The sequence below is a fragment of the Oncorhynchus mykiss genome, chromosome 2 (genome assembly GCF_013265735.2).
Source record: "Oncorhynchus mykiss isolate Arlee chromosome 2, USDA_OmykA_1.1, whole genome shotgun sequence".
Classification (NCBI taxonomy): domain Eukaryota; kingdom Metazoa; phylum Chordata; class Actinopteri; order Salmoniformes; family Salmonidae; genus Oncorhynchus; species Oncorhynchus mykiss.
The window spans coordinates 32,936,024-32,952,055 of NC_048566.1; the positions used below are offsets into that span (position 1 = coordinate 32,936,024).

The 16,032-nt window shown below is 44.0% G+C and overlaps 2 protein-coding genes across 5 annotated transcripts in view; one reads left to right on the forward strand and one right to left on the reverse strand.

The window, feature by feature from the left end:
- LOC110487447 (platelet endothelial aggregation receptor 1) overlaps positions 1-3,787 on the forward strand; it is a 43,396-nt gene extending 39,609 nt beyond the window's left edge. For both annotated transcript variants that reach the window (XM_021559388.2, XM_036946103.1), the window contains exons 18-23: positions 221-430; positions 603-709; positions 838-961; positions 1,120-1,182; positions 1,450-1,653; positions 2,159-3,787. In XM_021559388.2, coding sequence (XP_021415063.2) covers positions 221-430; positions 603-709; positions 838-961; positions 1,120-1,182; positions 1,450-1,653; positions 2,159-2,301 — 851 coding nt within the window. In that variant the 3' untranslated portion in view covers positions 2,302-3,787. The remainder of the gene's footprint in view (positions 1-220; positions 431-602; positions 710-837; positions 962-1,119; positions 1,183-1,449; positions 1,654-2,158) is intronic.
- Positions 3,024-16,032, reverse strand: part of LOC110487461 (lamin-A) — a 29,443-nt gene continuing 16,434 nt past the window's right edge. For 2 of the 3 annotated variants that reach the window (XM_036946113.1, XM_021559405.2), the window contains 11 exons: positions 9,412-9,568; positions 8,839-8,964; positions 8,362-8,535; positions 8,003-8,128; positions 7,596-7,816; positions 7,098-7,434; positions 6,772-6,879; positions 6,461-6,580; positions 6,208-6,264; positions 5,653-5,856; positions 5,369-5,404 (listed from right to left, as the gene is read on the reverse strand). In XM_036946113.1, coding sequence (XP_036802008.1) covers positions 5,369-5,404; positions 5,653-5,856; positions 6,208-6,264; positions 6,461-6,580; positions 6,772-6,879; positions 7,098-7,434; positions 7,596-7,816; positions 8,003-8,128; positions 8,362-8,535; positions 8,839-8,964; positions 9,412-9,568 — 1,666 coding nt within the window. Of the gene's footprint in view, positions 5,405-5,652; positions 5,857-6,207; positions 6,265-6,460; positions 6,581-6,771; positions 6,880-7,097; positions 7,435-7,595; positions 7,817-8,002; positions 8,129-8,361; positions 8,536-8,838; positions 8,965-9,411; positions 9,569-16,032 lie in introns of all 3 variants that reach the window. The other variant, XM_021559400.2, reaches the window with a different exon arrangement.

Genomic DNA, 16,032 nt, shown 5'->3' on the forward strand with positions numbered 1-16,032 from the left:
ACTAACCATACATCAGTTTACAAGCTAGTAATGACACACTGTTGCCCATAGCTACCAGACTATAATAGTTGTCTATTGAATCTGCTACAATCCAGTTAAATAAGACGGTACTGAAACTTCTGTGATTATCTACCGAAGGCTATTCAGCATTAAGTATTGTGACGGTGATGACTGGAGGGCCTGTGACGGTGATGACCCTTGTTCTCTGTGCTCCACACAGAACGCTTTGTGAGTATGATGGTGCCCGTGTCCCCGGGGGAGAGGGACTCGTGGGGGGCCATCGCAGGCATCGTGGTGCTGGTCATGCTGGTGGTGCTGCTGATGGCCCTGCTCCTGCTCTACCGCCGCCGGCAGAAAGACAAGCAAGCCAACACACCGACAGTCTCCTTCTCCACCTCACGCACCGTCAACTCCGAATACGCAATACCAGGTACTGTATTGATACAGTGTTGGTTTAAAAGAAAAATGTTTGCGAATAGTTTGACCCCATAATGTAGCCATACTGTAGCGCTGGCTAGGTTACAGTTTTGGTTAGGATTCATATACAGTAATGTATTTTATACACAGTGCTGGTTGAGGTCATGTCCCTTCTTGCTCCTCAGATGTTCCTCACAGCTACCACCACTACTACAACCCCAGCTATCACACATTGACTTGGAGCAGACCCCCTCTACCACACGTCCCCAACAACCAGGACCGCGCCATCAAGGCAAGTGTCATTACCGTCACCTCCGTCTCGAGTCAACTCTGTTACACCTGTGTCCTTTATACAGGATATGCTTGTTTGTGAGGAGCTGTATGATTTCCAATTGGTTAATATTGGTGTCTTTCAAACAGAACACCAATAACCAGCTCTTCTGTGATGTGAAGAACATGGAGAGGGAGAGAGGCCTGTTCGGGGTGGAGAGCAATGCCACTTTGCCTGCAGACTGGAAACACCACGAGGCTCGCAAAGAACCAGGTCCGTCTTTTTTACTGCCTGTTTCAAACTGCCCGTTCTTCGCCAACGTTCATCCTCCATTTCATCACCTGATATTGATTTAATACCAAGACAGCATATTTGTATTTTATGAGTTTGCTATAAATAAATAGATTATGCAAAATGTTTCATGTTTACAGGAGCTTTCAGCATTGACCGCAGTTATAGCTACAGTGCCAGCCTTGGGAAATATTACAACAAAGGTAGTTTTCCATGCTTCCTATATATCCCTTTTCTCCTTCATTTCCAGCAACTCCAAGTTAACGTGAAATATGCTTGCTTTTCTCTAGAACTACTCTAGGCAACAAGGCAAATCAATCCATTTTCACACATGCCTTCCTTTTGTGGAACATTTAACATAAAACATGCCTGAACTGTCAACCCATCACCAGATGACAAACTACATGTGACCTGGCTGACCCAGAGCCGGTCAGCTCCTCTGTTAACTTTTACACTCTGCCCCTTGTTAGTGACAGAACTAAAGGACACTGGGGTTGCAGCTAGCAGCAGTTCTCTGAACAGTGAGAACCCCTACGCCACCATTAAAGACCTGCCCGGCCTGCCCTTCAGCCCTCCTGAGAGCAGCTACATGGAGATGAGGACGACCGTGCCCGATGAGAGGTCCTACACGGAGATCAGCCCTCCACCATTCAGCACAGCAACATTACCCAGAGGTGGGTTACTATACTGTTGTTCAAGACCCTTCCAATTTATGTCAGTAGTATACACGGAATATCTGGCTATGCTAGCATGTAAAACAACAAAACAGACAATTCTCTATCACTATGTAAAATGTTTAGGTTTCACATAGCATACTCAGAAAAAAACTAAGAATAAATATTAGACTGTGCAAATAGACAACTGAGATGGATGGGTTTCCGTAACACATGGTTGAATGGGCAGTCCTGTTTTCATGGAAATGAAAGGAGGTCATGTGAGGAAAGGGAGAGGGGAGGAAACCACAGGAATGGATTGGAAAGTCTCAGTATGAGGGCTGGAGAAAGGGTTGACCATAGCAATAACCTCATTCTTAAGCCAGGAGAATCATACCGTATATTTCATAGTATGATCCTTAATTTACCATTCACATTATTTGAGTAAATATAAAGAAAATCAGAAATATAAACTCCAGTAGACGGATGACAATTACCCTTACAATGTTTATTTCAAATTTTTCAGAGCGCAGTTCCCTTGGGCAGGTCCCAGAGCAGGAGCCCCAGAATCACTATGACCTACCTGTGAACAGCCACATCCCAGGACACTATGACCTGCCACCTGTCCGACGCCCACCCTCTCCCGTACGCAGGAGACTGCCCCAATGACACCAGCCCTACTCTGAACATCACAACTCAGAAGAACTACTTTTAAACGTTACTGCCATTCAAAAAATATTGGTAGGAAGTTGTCTTGGGGTTATTCAAGGCTGCAAAACAGTCAGTTGCAGCAGTGACAGTCAGTGCAACCTGACAAAGACAGCAGATTATGCCGATGCTTCTGTCAGTAGGTTTACATCGTAACACTGCCCCCTGGTGGATTAAGGTGGCATTGTATCCACCGTTACACTCTTGTGATCCAGACTCAAGGGCCAAGGCATGTGGGGATAGGCTTTGAGAATGCCAGTATCGCAGTTTGAGGACATACATGCATGCATTCGAGTTTGACCAAACTTGGGATTCCTTCAAATGTTATTTTCACACTGCAGATGAAGGGACTTGGCTTGGAGCACATGATTTGGCATACAAGCCTTTTAACCAGAATGACATAAACCGGGACGGCAATTGAAAGACATTTTTATATCCATGATGTCAGTAGTTTAGTATGATGTCTTCTCAAGCCCCTTTTCCCCTCCCCTATAGACAATAGAATGTCAGCTTCCAATTCGGGGAAATCCAGAGCACATTTGTACAGCTAGCGCCTCAGAATGTTGTTCAATGTAATCATGCAATATGTTGTATATAATGTACATTAAATGGCTTAACATTGTATGCACTTGTTCAGAAGCATTTTGTGCTCAGGTAGGTACTCTAATATCACACATCAAACCACAGATGACATTTTATTAAGAAGTCAACCACAAGACGGCATTTGTTGGGAAAATAGTTTTCATTGTGTCGTCTTGAACAGAAAAGGCTGGTACATCATCACTAATTCATTCTACCTGGATTGCATGGTTTTCCCATATTAGGTATAATCATTTCTTACAAATTCAATTGAGCATTATGTACAAGGGCAATTTCCGTACAAATATGCAACTATAGCCAACATACTCTGTAAATCTATAAATTCCATGGTCTTTAAAGACAAAATATCACATATCTTTGGAATTGACCCCTCATAATGCAAAAAGAATACATCATTTCCAATGATCACTAGCAGGTATCAATAAGGCACTTGAGACATGACGAGAAAAGAAATGCTGAAAAGTGACAAAAGTAATTATATATATGTATAAGTTAAAAAATTATTGAGCTTCTCTAAGGTATGTCTGGGGCAGTGAGAATAATCACATTTTCTCCAAATTGGTAGTGATAGAAATGTGTATGAAGTACAAAAAAAAAACTTTCATGTTTCATAAAGTATCAAGTATTCTCAGAAACTCTTCACTGCTTATACATCCTATAAAAAGGCTGCCAGACTACTGTACATGCCTCTAATATATTCAGTGGATAAATATTTGTAGATGATTGTAGCTCATTTGACATAATTGTAAAGAAATAAGACAGAAGAATAAACATGGCCAAAAGAAAAGACACTAAGCTCAGAAAAACACAGCCATTATAATCCTTTAGTGGGAGAGAGGCCTCTGGACAATAGTCTCAAGACTACAATACATGAATACAGAGCATGTCAATGTAAAATTGGTATCATGTGAGGAATAGATGGTTTAAGTTCCATTTAGGTTTCCTTCTCAAGTTAAATACTCTTTCTGACCTTGTCAAAGTGACACCTTGATAATTGATTACACTGAAAATATGGCACCAACATGTTTGCCAATGCAACATATTGTGTAGTTCATAAATAAAGTCAACTTTTGGCCAGATAATACCATATAGTCCAACTACCCCTACGGGCCATTCAGGCTCAGGCTTACTTGTCCAAGGTTTACTTTCTATCTGTACCCATTCTTTCTGACACTACACCTGATACAAACAAAGTTACAGAATGTACACATTGTTGCACTGCTGTCACGAGAAGGTAAGCATTGTACTTTCATTTAAAATCAACACACTTCCAAATCAGACGATTTCTGTCTTTAGAGTCTGACAAACCAGAACATCTATTTCTCAAGCTGCCACATTCCCTCAAACCTAAAAATGGAAGGTCAATATTAGAAGGTTACAGTAACATTACTATAATCCATCTGGCAATTATCTCAGATTCAAAAAAGCAAAATAATCCCTACAAATCATATTTTTTTGTCTAGATCTGATGAGTTGCCCTACAGTATAACTACGTAAACAAAAAAAGCGTGGCATAACTGTTTTGTCATACAAGACAAAGGTCAGACAAGAATTATCAGCCTCTAAGAGGAAACTATTTCTGGAGGTCAGAGGTCATGTCAAGACCGTACTCAACTTTACAATACAGTACTACTTTGTCTTCCCCATATCTGTGTGCTCATCTCGTTTTGGTATCCTTTCTTTAACAACTACATACCTCTTTCAAGCCTGTGAAAACAAGTCACAATTTGGAACCTATATCCATATTACCATAGTTGTCTGGTTGTTTCATCAGTAATAATATAGATGTCATTCCATAAAAACGACTGTCTTGTGTTCAGAAATATAAACCACTTGATGACAGTGTCAAGTTTGAGTTGTAGTCAAGTTGTAACTATGGCTTTAGAATGACCAATCCCATCGCTCAGTCTAATACAAACCCCCATAATCCTCTCGCTGTCAGAGGGGGTTCACTCCATCTCCATTTAGTGACATTCAGGACATTCTATGGTAGTGTATTTGGAATACCAGGCCAGAGATCCCTGGTTCCAGCCCCCATATCCACTGATTCATAGCAGGGTTTGCTGCTGTGCGTGTTTAGTGTTGTGACAGTTTAGACATGACGCAAAAGCCCACTATGGATCAAAGTCCACTGTAATGGTTAAAGGTGCTTTCTGTGCCTCTCTCCCTAGATATGGCCCTAAACAGTGAAAGCATCTGCCCAGCCCACATGCAATAACTCGAATATACAAGCTCATATATCTGAAGTGAATATACAGCTCCTAAGCCCTTTGCCAAACACCAAAGGCAATCTAACCTGCAGATTATGTCATACAAAATAAGACAGATCATACATCAAACAAAGGAAATAAAAAAGTAATTTAAAAAAAGACGTCTCCCATCCATGTGTGGGAGGTACTTGTCCAGGTAAGCTGGTGCCTGCCTGGCTTTACATGATGGAGCAGTTCTCCGGTCTGGGACCTCCCTGAGAAAGACAGGAAGTGACATAGGGGCGTTAGAGGAAGTGAGGGGACAGGAAGGGGCTGTTGTCATAACAGCAGGAGACACAGGAAAACTGGGATAACAGTGTTGCTGTGCGCATGAGCGTGCATGTGTCAGAGAGAGAGAGAATGAGGAGTGTTTGTGCTTTGAAACAGAAATAGTGTGTGCTAAGTGTCTTAAAATGTGTGTTAAAACGATATACATGATCAAACAGATGGAGTCCTACAGTACCTGTCTGGGTGAGTTGCTACCCATTATAAAGAGGGGAGACATCAGGCCCTCAGGCAGACCTCCTCCACTGCTGATGGAGCAGGAGCCACTGGACACCCCTGAGGTGGCACAGCTCTTGTCAGACGGCTGGCCACATGAGCCACAGACCACCGTGCGGCTCCGCAGGTTGTACTCACTGTCCACACCGCACGCACTGTGGTTGCCCTGCAGAGGGAGACAGAGAACAGAAGGTTCCAACATTACTGGTAAATACTAACTGTAGCCACTGTGAGGCAGTGGTTCCTACACTTTTTAGCACTGAGACCCAGTAATGGTAAATAAAAGTCTTCCCATTTTTCTGGTCACCCTTTAGAGAAGTATTTAAGTGTATCATCGCACACCCCTGGCCTTGTTCAGTGACTAAATAAGTACTCTACATAAATTAACCTATTTTCATCTGAAACAGGGCATCCTGAACAACGTTTTGGCTCAATAGCCTTCCTCACAGTGCAAGTATAGTTTGAGTAATTTATTTATCATCCTGAGCCTGTGTCTTTCATAAAACGTGAGACTCACGTCATCGTCATCATCTTCCTGGAACAGGGTGCGTGTAACCTTCCTCTGTGCCATTTCCTATAGGAAAGAGAGGCGCAGAACAGTCAGTTTGTCAACCGGCCATGACATGAGTAAGGTTTTTTACCAAATCTCACATGTATTCAAATATGTAGGATAGGAAGTGGGATGATGTTGCCAAGAGAAAGACTGAACAGTCAATGGGACAATGGGAAGGTACAACTACAAACAGGTGCATGTAACGTGTGTCTCTCACCTCTCCATTGGCGCTGACCAGGATGGTTTGGAACAGGTCTCCGCTGCCCCATGAGTTCTGGGTCTTCCACACCAGGTCTGAGGGGGGGTTGTGGGTGCCGCCTGCTCCTGAAGCCCAAATCTACAGAGGGAAGAGGTACAGGACTGTCTGTTATGACCTAATCACATACTATAGATGCTTTACACACAGGCCCACATTGTGACAAACATGCTGCTCTCTGTTAGAATACACACTTCTCTCAACATGGTGTACTAAAAACTGAACACAAGCATAGTTGATGACAGTGCAGACATGATGAAGGTTTTACTCACTGTGACGGTCTGTCCTGCCTTGAGGTTGAATTTGGGGGGGAACTTGTAGACGATGGGGGTGCTGGTGCCCACCTGTCTCTTCACCTGCCAGTGGCCCAGAAGCTGGTCCTGAAGGAGAACAGACAAGCATCAAGTGTGTTTCAGCCAACGTCAACTAAAAATCACTAAGTAGAAAAGTGATTGTCCTTTTACAACATCAGCCTAACATGGTGTTTTTACTACAGTAGCTTCCTTACAAAACCTGTGCATTTGACCATAACAGAAAGAATGCGCCAATGGGTGCTTTCTGCTATGAGGCATGTCAAGCTGACCGATGAACTCCATACCTCGTTGGCCTTGTTGCTGAGGCGGACGTACTTCCCCTCCAGGTCCACCTCGTCCACGGTGACACGGCCGCTAGCGGAGGCCTGCTGGGCAATGCGTGTACGCGTCACGGCGCCCCCCGCCAGGCTGGAGGTCTCGCTGTCGTTGTCATGGAGCCGTCTCTTCTTGGCGCTAGCCGTGCCTGAGGAGTTGCGGCTGCCGCTGGTGGACTGGACCACTCGGGCGCTGTGGCTGTGTCCTGAGCCCGAGGTACGGGTGGTATGGGTGTGTGCTGAGCCCGAGCCGGTGGTACGGGACACAGTGACTCGGGTTGGGGGAGGGCTGGGGGACAGACGCAGTCTGGGGGGGTGGCAGAGAAGAAGATTGTTGATACAAATCTAGTGTGGGTGTGTAGGTTACATGAGTTTATTTACTTCAGTCTGTGTGTAAATGTCTGTGTGTGGCTTTCAGTGCTCGTGTATGCATGATGTGTATTATGCATATCTGTCATGTCTCCTCACCTCTCCTCCTCTCCCTCCAGCAGTTTACGATAGGCGCTGATCTCCATGTCCAGGGCCAGTTTGATGTCCAGCAGCTCCTGGTATTCATCCAGCTGTTGCTGCATCCGCATGCGCATGTCCCCCATCTCCCTCTCCTTGTCCTCCAGGCGCCGGCGCATCGTGTCCCGCTCCCGGGCCAGAGACTCCTCCAGCTCACGCACCCTGGCCTCCCTCGCCGCCAGCTAACACACAGAGGGTTGATACCCCGGTTAGACCAACCAAAAGAGCCATATTTGACAGAGACGAGATGAACTGCGCTAATACTTTGCATTAGAGCCAACACTAGATCTAAGATAACTGCTGTCAGAGCTCCACAGTACGGAGATGTACGGTAAGAGACTTCTGTGATTGCACCCTGTCCACCGTACCTGTTTCTGCAGCTGGCTGAGCTGGGAGGACATGCCCTCCATCCGCACGCGGGTCTGCTGCAGCTCCTCGTGAGCCGCCCCCACCAGGGTACTGTTCCTGTCTGCGGAGTGACGGGCGTTCTCCAGCTGAGACACACACAGGGCCAGAGAGGTCAGAACGAAACCACACTACATGTGTCTGTGCTAGGTTGGCACTGGGCCAGTGAAAGGATGTTGAATGATGCATGGACAATACTACCGATTTCAACTGGATGGACAGCTTAGTGAAATTAAAATGAAATAACACTATCGATTTGAACTGATTTACTTCTAGTCCACGTTTGAGCTGGCAGTGTGGACCAGTGGGTTGTGCTCCCTACCTTGGAGGTGTAGGTCTTCTCGATCTCCTCCTTATAGATGCGGACCTGCTCCTCGTGCTGGGCTCTCAGCTCCATCAGGGCCTCAGCCAGCTTACTCTCGTAATCCTGCTTTGTTCCTGCACTGTCAATCTCCACCATGCGAGACTCGTGCCTGCGCTTGGACTCCCTCAGCTCCTGCAGGGAGATAGACGGTACAGGCATACTTGAGTTATAGAAGAGGGGGTGAAGAGGTAACCTCATAAAACAGACTGATCTCGGTGTTCCATCAGTCTAGTTTGTAAGGCTAGTGGGGAGGACAGATGAGGAAACAAAAGGGAGAGAGAAAAGAGTGAGCTAGATAAGGAGGAGCAGATCAGAGGGAAAAAAAGAGAAAAAAGTCTGAAAAAAAGTCTGAGGTAAAAAGAGAGAGAGAGAGAGGTCAAGGGGGGAAAGGGGCGCTAGTGTAAGAGTGTAAGCTAAAAGAGGGTGTCACCTCACCTCTCCGTAGATGTTCTTCTGGAACTGCAGTTCTTCCTTGAGGGTCTGCAGGCGGTTCTCAGCGTCCACTCTCCTCAGCATCTCATCCTGAAGCTGCTTCTTAGCATCGCTCAGACCTGTCTCCAGCTAAGGGGCAGAGAGTTTAAAGTTTGATGTTCACCTTTAGGGTTCTGTTAGATTAGATCAATTATTAATCATTCGTTAATCTGAAATCGCTAGAGTTATCAAAATCGCTTTAGCGAAGAGGAATAGAGGAGCTGCATGTAAGATGTCAAAGCATGACTGGGTGAAACGATAGTTCACTTATGTGAACAGAAGGTGGCGTAGGAATATTACTCATTTCAGAGTTCATTGAGAATGATCCATGATGATGCACTGACCTTGTTACAGCACTAACCCAAAAGTCATATTCACAGTTGATAGTTCTTTAAAAAGTAACATGTTTTTCTTTATATACACTGGAAGATTATAAAAAACGTTTTTTCAATCATATGCAGTTTGAACCCTGTACCTGAGGAGAGAGTATGTAGTATGTGTATAATTCAGAGTTGGCCTTTACCACTAGTCTCTTACCTTGGCTAGCTGGGCCTTTAGGTCCCTGACCTCAGCATCTAGAGAGCGTTTCTCCCCCAGGGCAGTGGACAAAGAGGCATCTTTAGAGTTCAACAGAGCCTCTAGATCCCTCAGCCGGGCCAGAGCTGCCTCTAGGTCTGACTCCTTCTTCCCATTTCTGTTGAGACATAGGTAGACAAATATATCAGTTTCCTGTTTCACTAACACAGTCTGTGTTTGAGCAACTTGTGTCTAATGCAGTATGATTACAATAAAGGCTGTTATGCATTTAGGCTCTTACAAAAAGAGTCAAACTGTTTAGTAACCTCTGTACATAAACGTCCCATTGACCAACATTATCCACATAGGTTCTAATTCTGGGATAACGTACTCACTACCACTACCTATGAAAGACTCATGAATGCCTTGAGCTGTCCTTAACTGAACTCCCATCATATTGAATAAATTAATTGACAGGGACATAATTGAATCAAGCTCATGTGTTCTAAATAAAAGGCCAACAGGCACTCCTGAGGGAATCTCAGTTAAATCAAACACTGGCTGCAGAGATCCAACTTTTCCCTCAGCACATATCCTGACCACAGTCTGCGCATGTGTTTCTTTACCTCTACTTTACACACACATTTTTGTGGTGTGATAATTCTTCAAGTGTTAATGCTGAAACGCCCATGCAGCATCTGCATTCCAACCATTTGAGCTCAATTCAGTTAAATGTTTACATTTTAGTCATTTAGCAGGTATTCTTATCCAGAGCAATTAGGGTTAAGTGCCTTACTCAAAGGCCATCAGATTTTTAACCTAGGTCAGCTCAGGGATTCGAAACAGCTACCTTTCGGTTATTGGCCCAACGTACTTCATGGGGATATGCAATTAGATCTTGAGTTACGAAGTTGTCTACAGTGTTGTTTTGAATGATAAACAGTGAGCAGATTCAAGAGCAGATGGTGTTAAACTGTAGCAGAGCCTACTTGTGTATTTTGCCTAGTGGCGCACGCTTTTGAGTTTTGGCCACGAGAGAAAAATGTGGTGGTGTTTTGTCCTTACAGTAACGTTATACTATGCTATTATATTCGGTTATGTAGAATACGATCATTATGTGATCTTGCAGCCTTTGATTCAGCTTTGGTCTAACTTTATTAAAACGAGCACTATCCGCAAGAGTAGCACGTTCTCTACGATTAGAGCAGAGATATGCGCGAAAAGTTGAAAATAAACATGGGCAGAAGCTTCGAGGCTTTCCGGAAATTTGGACCGCAGACACGTTGCATGTGTGTGTTTTTTGTGTCAGACCTCTAAAGCAGGCATCAATTTGCCGTAGTGGTAAAAAACAAACTTGGTCCCGGACCGTGGAAAAACTATGTAGCCAAACAGAAGAGGATGGGAAAGTGGTAGCTTGAGCTTCATACCAGTTTGGCAAAGGCGCTCATTGAAAGCCGAGCAGGAAATAGATTCCCCGTTATTACATTTGGCCCTTGCATTTCAATGTTCATGATCACTAATGACGCCCATCTGCTTGGGAGATGGCTTCCAGACGGCTAACCCACCACACTCATGCTCCCCCAGCCACTGCCAGCCTACAATAATCCCCTCTCCTTCATGTATGCATGAATTCAATAAAAAGACAAAATCAGAACCATATGTATACGCCAATAAAGCCTACACCAGTACAAGAACACACATAAAGTATACAATGGAGTAGAAATATGCTCTGCCACATACAGACTAGCCCTTGTCCCATCTCAGATTTCACAAAGGCCCAGAGAGCACTAATGTTCAGCAGGATGAGTGATTGATGGACTAACAGTTGGCATCCAACCACATTTACCGGCACCGGCCACCCACACAGCCCCCACCATTTGCATGAAAACAAAGACCCAACACAGCATCCTTCATGCACAGGAACACAAACACCCATACATATATTACAGTGATAATGGACAAGATCCAGCAATTAAAATGTAGAGGCATATTAGTCTGAAGGGTCCATTTAAAAACATTGTCTGCATATTTAATCAATAATAGCTTAGCTATACATGTGGCAGTAAACTGCCTACTCTGATCTGAATTAATTCAACCATTATTCTTGATTTCTAGAGGCTTAAAGAAACTCTACCCCGGTCTAGATTTGATTTGATCTAGATTTGATTACTCGTTAGACTTTATGACAGACACTGGGGTCATATTTAGCTTATTTTCCACCTGTGTGGATGGAGAGGACCAGTCTAACAGCTTGTACTGATAAGCCTGACTGACAGAGAAACACAGGAGAGCTCAGTGGGATGGAAACCAGGAGTCATGTGAGGAATGTGCTGGTACTGTTGCCGGACAAGGCCAGGCAGAAGTGATTTGTATTAAACGTATTTGTTACGTTTAACCACCTTTGGTGGGGCCAAGTTCCCTCTGGCTTATAGCCTAACTGTGGCCTTAATGAAGTTCTCACTGTTCCAATGGTTGCGAGGGTGTTTGTGTGGAATATTTTATAATAGTAATTTAAATATAATAGACATGGGAGAACCCAGAATAACCCAACGTAGGGCTGTTAGTCCTGTGTTATGAGGCATGTGTGTGAGTTTGTGTGTCGGCATGTGTGTTTAGCCCAACTTGCACACGGAGTTGGAACAGTAAAGCACTTGTGTCCAGACATTCAGTGTTTAAATAAGACATGTAAACATTTCATGCTGGGACTACATTAATGCCTCCAGAACTGTAGCTTGTGTGTGGGTGGTGGGCCATTTATTATGACTAAATGGGCTATGTGGATCAGCTCTGGTACTGAACCTATGGTGATATAGAATGTAAATAATAAGCATGTATATGATATTATCTCGTGAATGGCTGGTAGCTCCCGAGTGGAGCAGCGGTCTATGGCACTGCATCTCCGCGCTAGAGGCGTCACTACAGACCCTGGTTCGATTCCAGGCTGTATCACAATCCGGTTGTGATTGGGAGTCCCATAGGGCGGCGCACAATTGGCACTGTCGTCCGGGTTAGGGTTTGGCCGTCATTGTAAATAAGAATTTGTTCTTAACTGGCTTGCCTAGTTAAATTTAAAAAATGTCATAAAAAAGGTAACATCGAATGGCTATAAGATGATTTAGGACATAGGCTGTGATGACAGAATGTGAATGACCTGAGTATGGCAATATTGGGTGTGATGTGTGTCAGTAACTTTGTTCATCAGCTGTAGTGCTGAGGATATAGGTGATAATGAATATGAATGGCATTGTTGATCCGCTCTAGTGTTGAGGATATGGATGCCTGTGTATCCATAACTGCCAGTATGCCTGCAATGCGTTGTTTGCTCCAGGATGTCGACTTAACGGAATGCATGACCTGGCTGAACGTCATGCCTGAGAGCGTGTGAATGTGTGTGTGCAAACTGAATACATTTGTAGAGCAAAATGTACTTCGAATAAAGTTTACATTTGAATCCATCCAAACTTGGACCCCACCTCAGAAACCGGTGTGGATGGAAGTCTGTTTATCAAAACAGCATGTGTTGGATGTGGACAGTTCATGCAACTGAATTTTAGGGGATAAAAGAACCAAACCGGTGTACTGTATTTATAGCATAGGGTATGATGTGTTCAATTGTCACAATTACTCATAGGCCATTGATCTGGGCATCTAGATACCATGTAAAGAAAAGGAGTTAAGGAAGCCTACAGTTACCGGTCTATTTAGATAAGAGAAATAGTCGATGATGCTTCAAAACACACAGTAGCCCGACTGTTTCTCCTGTGCACATTACTGTTGTGATAATCTTGGTTACCCAGAAGTAAAATTCTCTTGCGAAAGTTGGCCAATTCCTGTTTTACTTCTGGGGGGGAATGGCGTTAACAATTGTGATTATCTTTGTGCAAAAGGAAGGAAGCAAAGTTTCCTCCCTCGGAAATGGAAACTCTCAGCCAAACCCCTGCCTTCCGCTAATTCCCCCAGTGTTAATCATGGCCAAAAATGCACATTTTATATTTCACTAATTTTTACAGAGAGACAATTTGACTTTGTGGCTGTGTAATCTAGTGGAAACAGTTTATAATCCACACATGGGCTTGAAAAATCGACCACACCAGTTTAAGCACCGCCGTCACCCAATCCTGATTCGTCCAAGTAATCAACGACGAAAACCACAAACCAGGAACTGCTGCTGCTCGTAATCAAATAATTCTGTGAGCCTTGACAGATTCCTGCCGTTTCATCTGTCCACCAGAGATTACTGTTGTGACAACACAGTGTTATATCAAAGCTCACACAACTTTAAAAAAGGGCAGAGGACAAAGAGCTGTCTCAAAACGCTTTCCGGTATACATAGTGAGCAGCAGAGCTACTGCCAAATGACAGTTTAGTGAGTGTGAGAGAGAGAGGGAGAAAGAAAGGTGAGGAGAGAGAGAAAAGGGGAGGAATAATAAAACGGAGGAATGTGTTGGTTCAGCCTCCACTCTTGGGTGACTCACTGCTATCTTTGTCCACCTCATTCCTCCACTCTTGGGTGACTCACTGCTATCCTTGTCCACCTCATTGACGACAATGGAGCGAGCCCACCCCCAAAAAAACAAAACTACGGAAAACCCACAATCCTGGCTATTTTGCTGTGCCGTTGCTATGACAACAGAGGCCTACTCATCTAAAGTATGGCATTTCCCCACATTTTGGATATAATGGATAAACACGTAGAATTTCACTGCCGATGCTTACTTTGAGCATATTTCAGAGCTAAACTCAATCGAAAAAGTTTCCTGCCTCATAGGCCTATTTGGAAAAGCTTTCCTGTTAGGCTCCTGGTGGAAAATCTAGCCTATAATTACTACAATATGACAGATGCATCATGCGGGAATACCCACAAAGTCTTAAAGTATTTTAATGTCCTGGCAGCAGTAATACCTAAATAATGATTCACTATGAAGACCAGCCAGAAACCAGAGACCATATCGGTTTCCCATGAAGTTGATGTTAAACAGATCATTCATTGTATGTACTCTAAATCATATTTTAAAGGGTAGGAAGCATATGAACAATACTAGACGCTTCATTTTAACCAGGGATACATATAGTTCACATCCAAATTACTTTTTACACAAATACTACAGCGGCATGATTATAGACAACTATGAACACTCCTATACTCTGTGTGTGTGTGTGTGTCCGCACACCCATCCTCTGGTCCCCTCATACTACCACACCCACTTTCTGACTCTCACACACACACACAGTAAATTACTTGCCCAGTTCCCCGACCTTGTAAACACAGCCATTTCCCTATCAGTGCAGGCTAACAGTGCACTGTAGTGAGGCAATCAACGCTAAATCACCCCACTAATGGGAAAAGCCAAATCTCAAAGAAGTCACACAGTCAATCAGGCAGTGCAAAAGGCCCTCTGGCCTCTCTGTGCTATTAGGGGGTCTGTTAGGAATGAGAATGTAATCCCCCCTCCCGTGTTACTACACAGTCTTCCACTGCACAGTTGTAATGGTTGATTGATCTTATTGGTACGGTGCGCAACTAAGGAACGACACCCCGCCCGTCTGGCTGGCATGTGTGAACACGTGTGGGTGGGTTCCCTTGGAAGTTGGAAATTACCAGGGGTCCTCCGTCCCTAAAGACGATCTTTGGGCTCCCATCCCTATTAATAGCTATCCTTCACAATCCCATTTTCCCAATACCAAAGTGGTAAGTTTAGGACACAGAGAGCCTAGAGGGGAAAAGGCTGTTGAATAATGGCAGTAGAGAGTTTTTCCAAGACCAACAGCCAGACTACACAATGTGTCAGAGTTTCAGGAGAATGCTGAAAACAGCATTGATTAAATGAAAAAATGTGCGGTTCATATTTAAAGTTAAGTATTCAGACCATGGATTGGTTCAACTTACTTCTGCACTGATTCAACAACATGTTTAAGTATGTCATGTATTATTTCAACTAAAAGGTTGTTTATGTGAACATCATGTTAAGAGGACACGGAGATCTCTGACATTAAAAGAAAATAATATAATCCAAAGTACAGGCTGGCACATGATCATGTCTCTTCTGGGATCAAAACACAATGGAAAGGATTGTTTTCATTCCGTGTGTGTGTGTGTGTGTGTGTGTGTGTGTGTGTGAGATAAATCACAAGGGGAAAACAACCCAGCCATAGCCAGAAGCCACCCACTCACCACATCCATATGGGCAGATGGGAATAGAGTTCCTAGTGTTTCACCACCAGCATCATGGTGCTCAAGACTGCGATCTTCCTATGTGTTTCAAATAGACAAGCAGTGGTGGTGGTGGGGGGGGGACGGGGAGGAGGCCATAAACAGCCTACACATGGGTCATGCTCAGTAGGTACAAAACGTTTTGAAACAGAAAACTAAACCCCCCCCCACTTCAAAATGTTTCTTTCCCCTTGTCATGTCTATTGAACATGACCCTGCTTTTTGCCTCCCATAATATCCCCATTCAAACACATGGCCAGCAATGACCAAAAGAAAGCATCTCTCCCACAGATAAAGCTTTTTATGTAGCTCTGGCTCTGTGTGTACGTGACACAGGCCTGGTTCCACTTTTAATGATTAGTTAGTGATTCACCATGACATGAGTCAGAAGCCTGGTGCCCTTTCATTCAGCATGTTGGCATAAAAGCTAG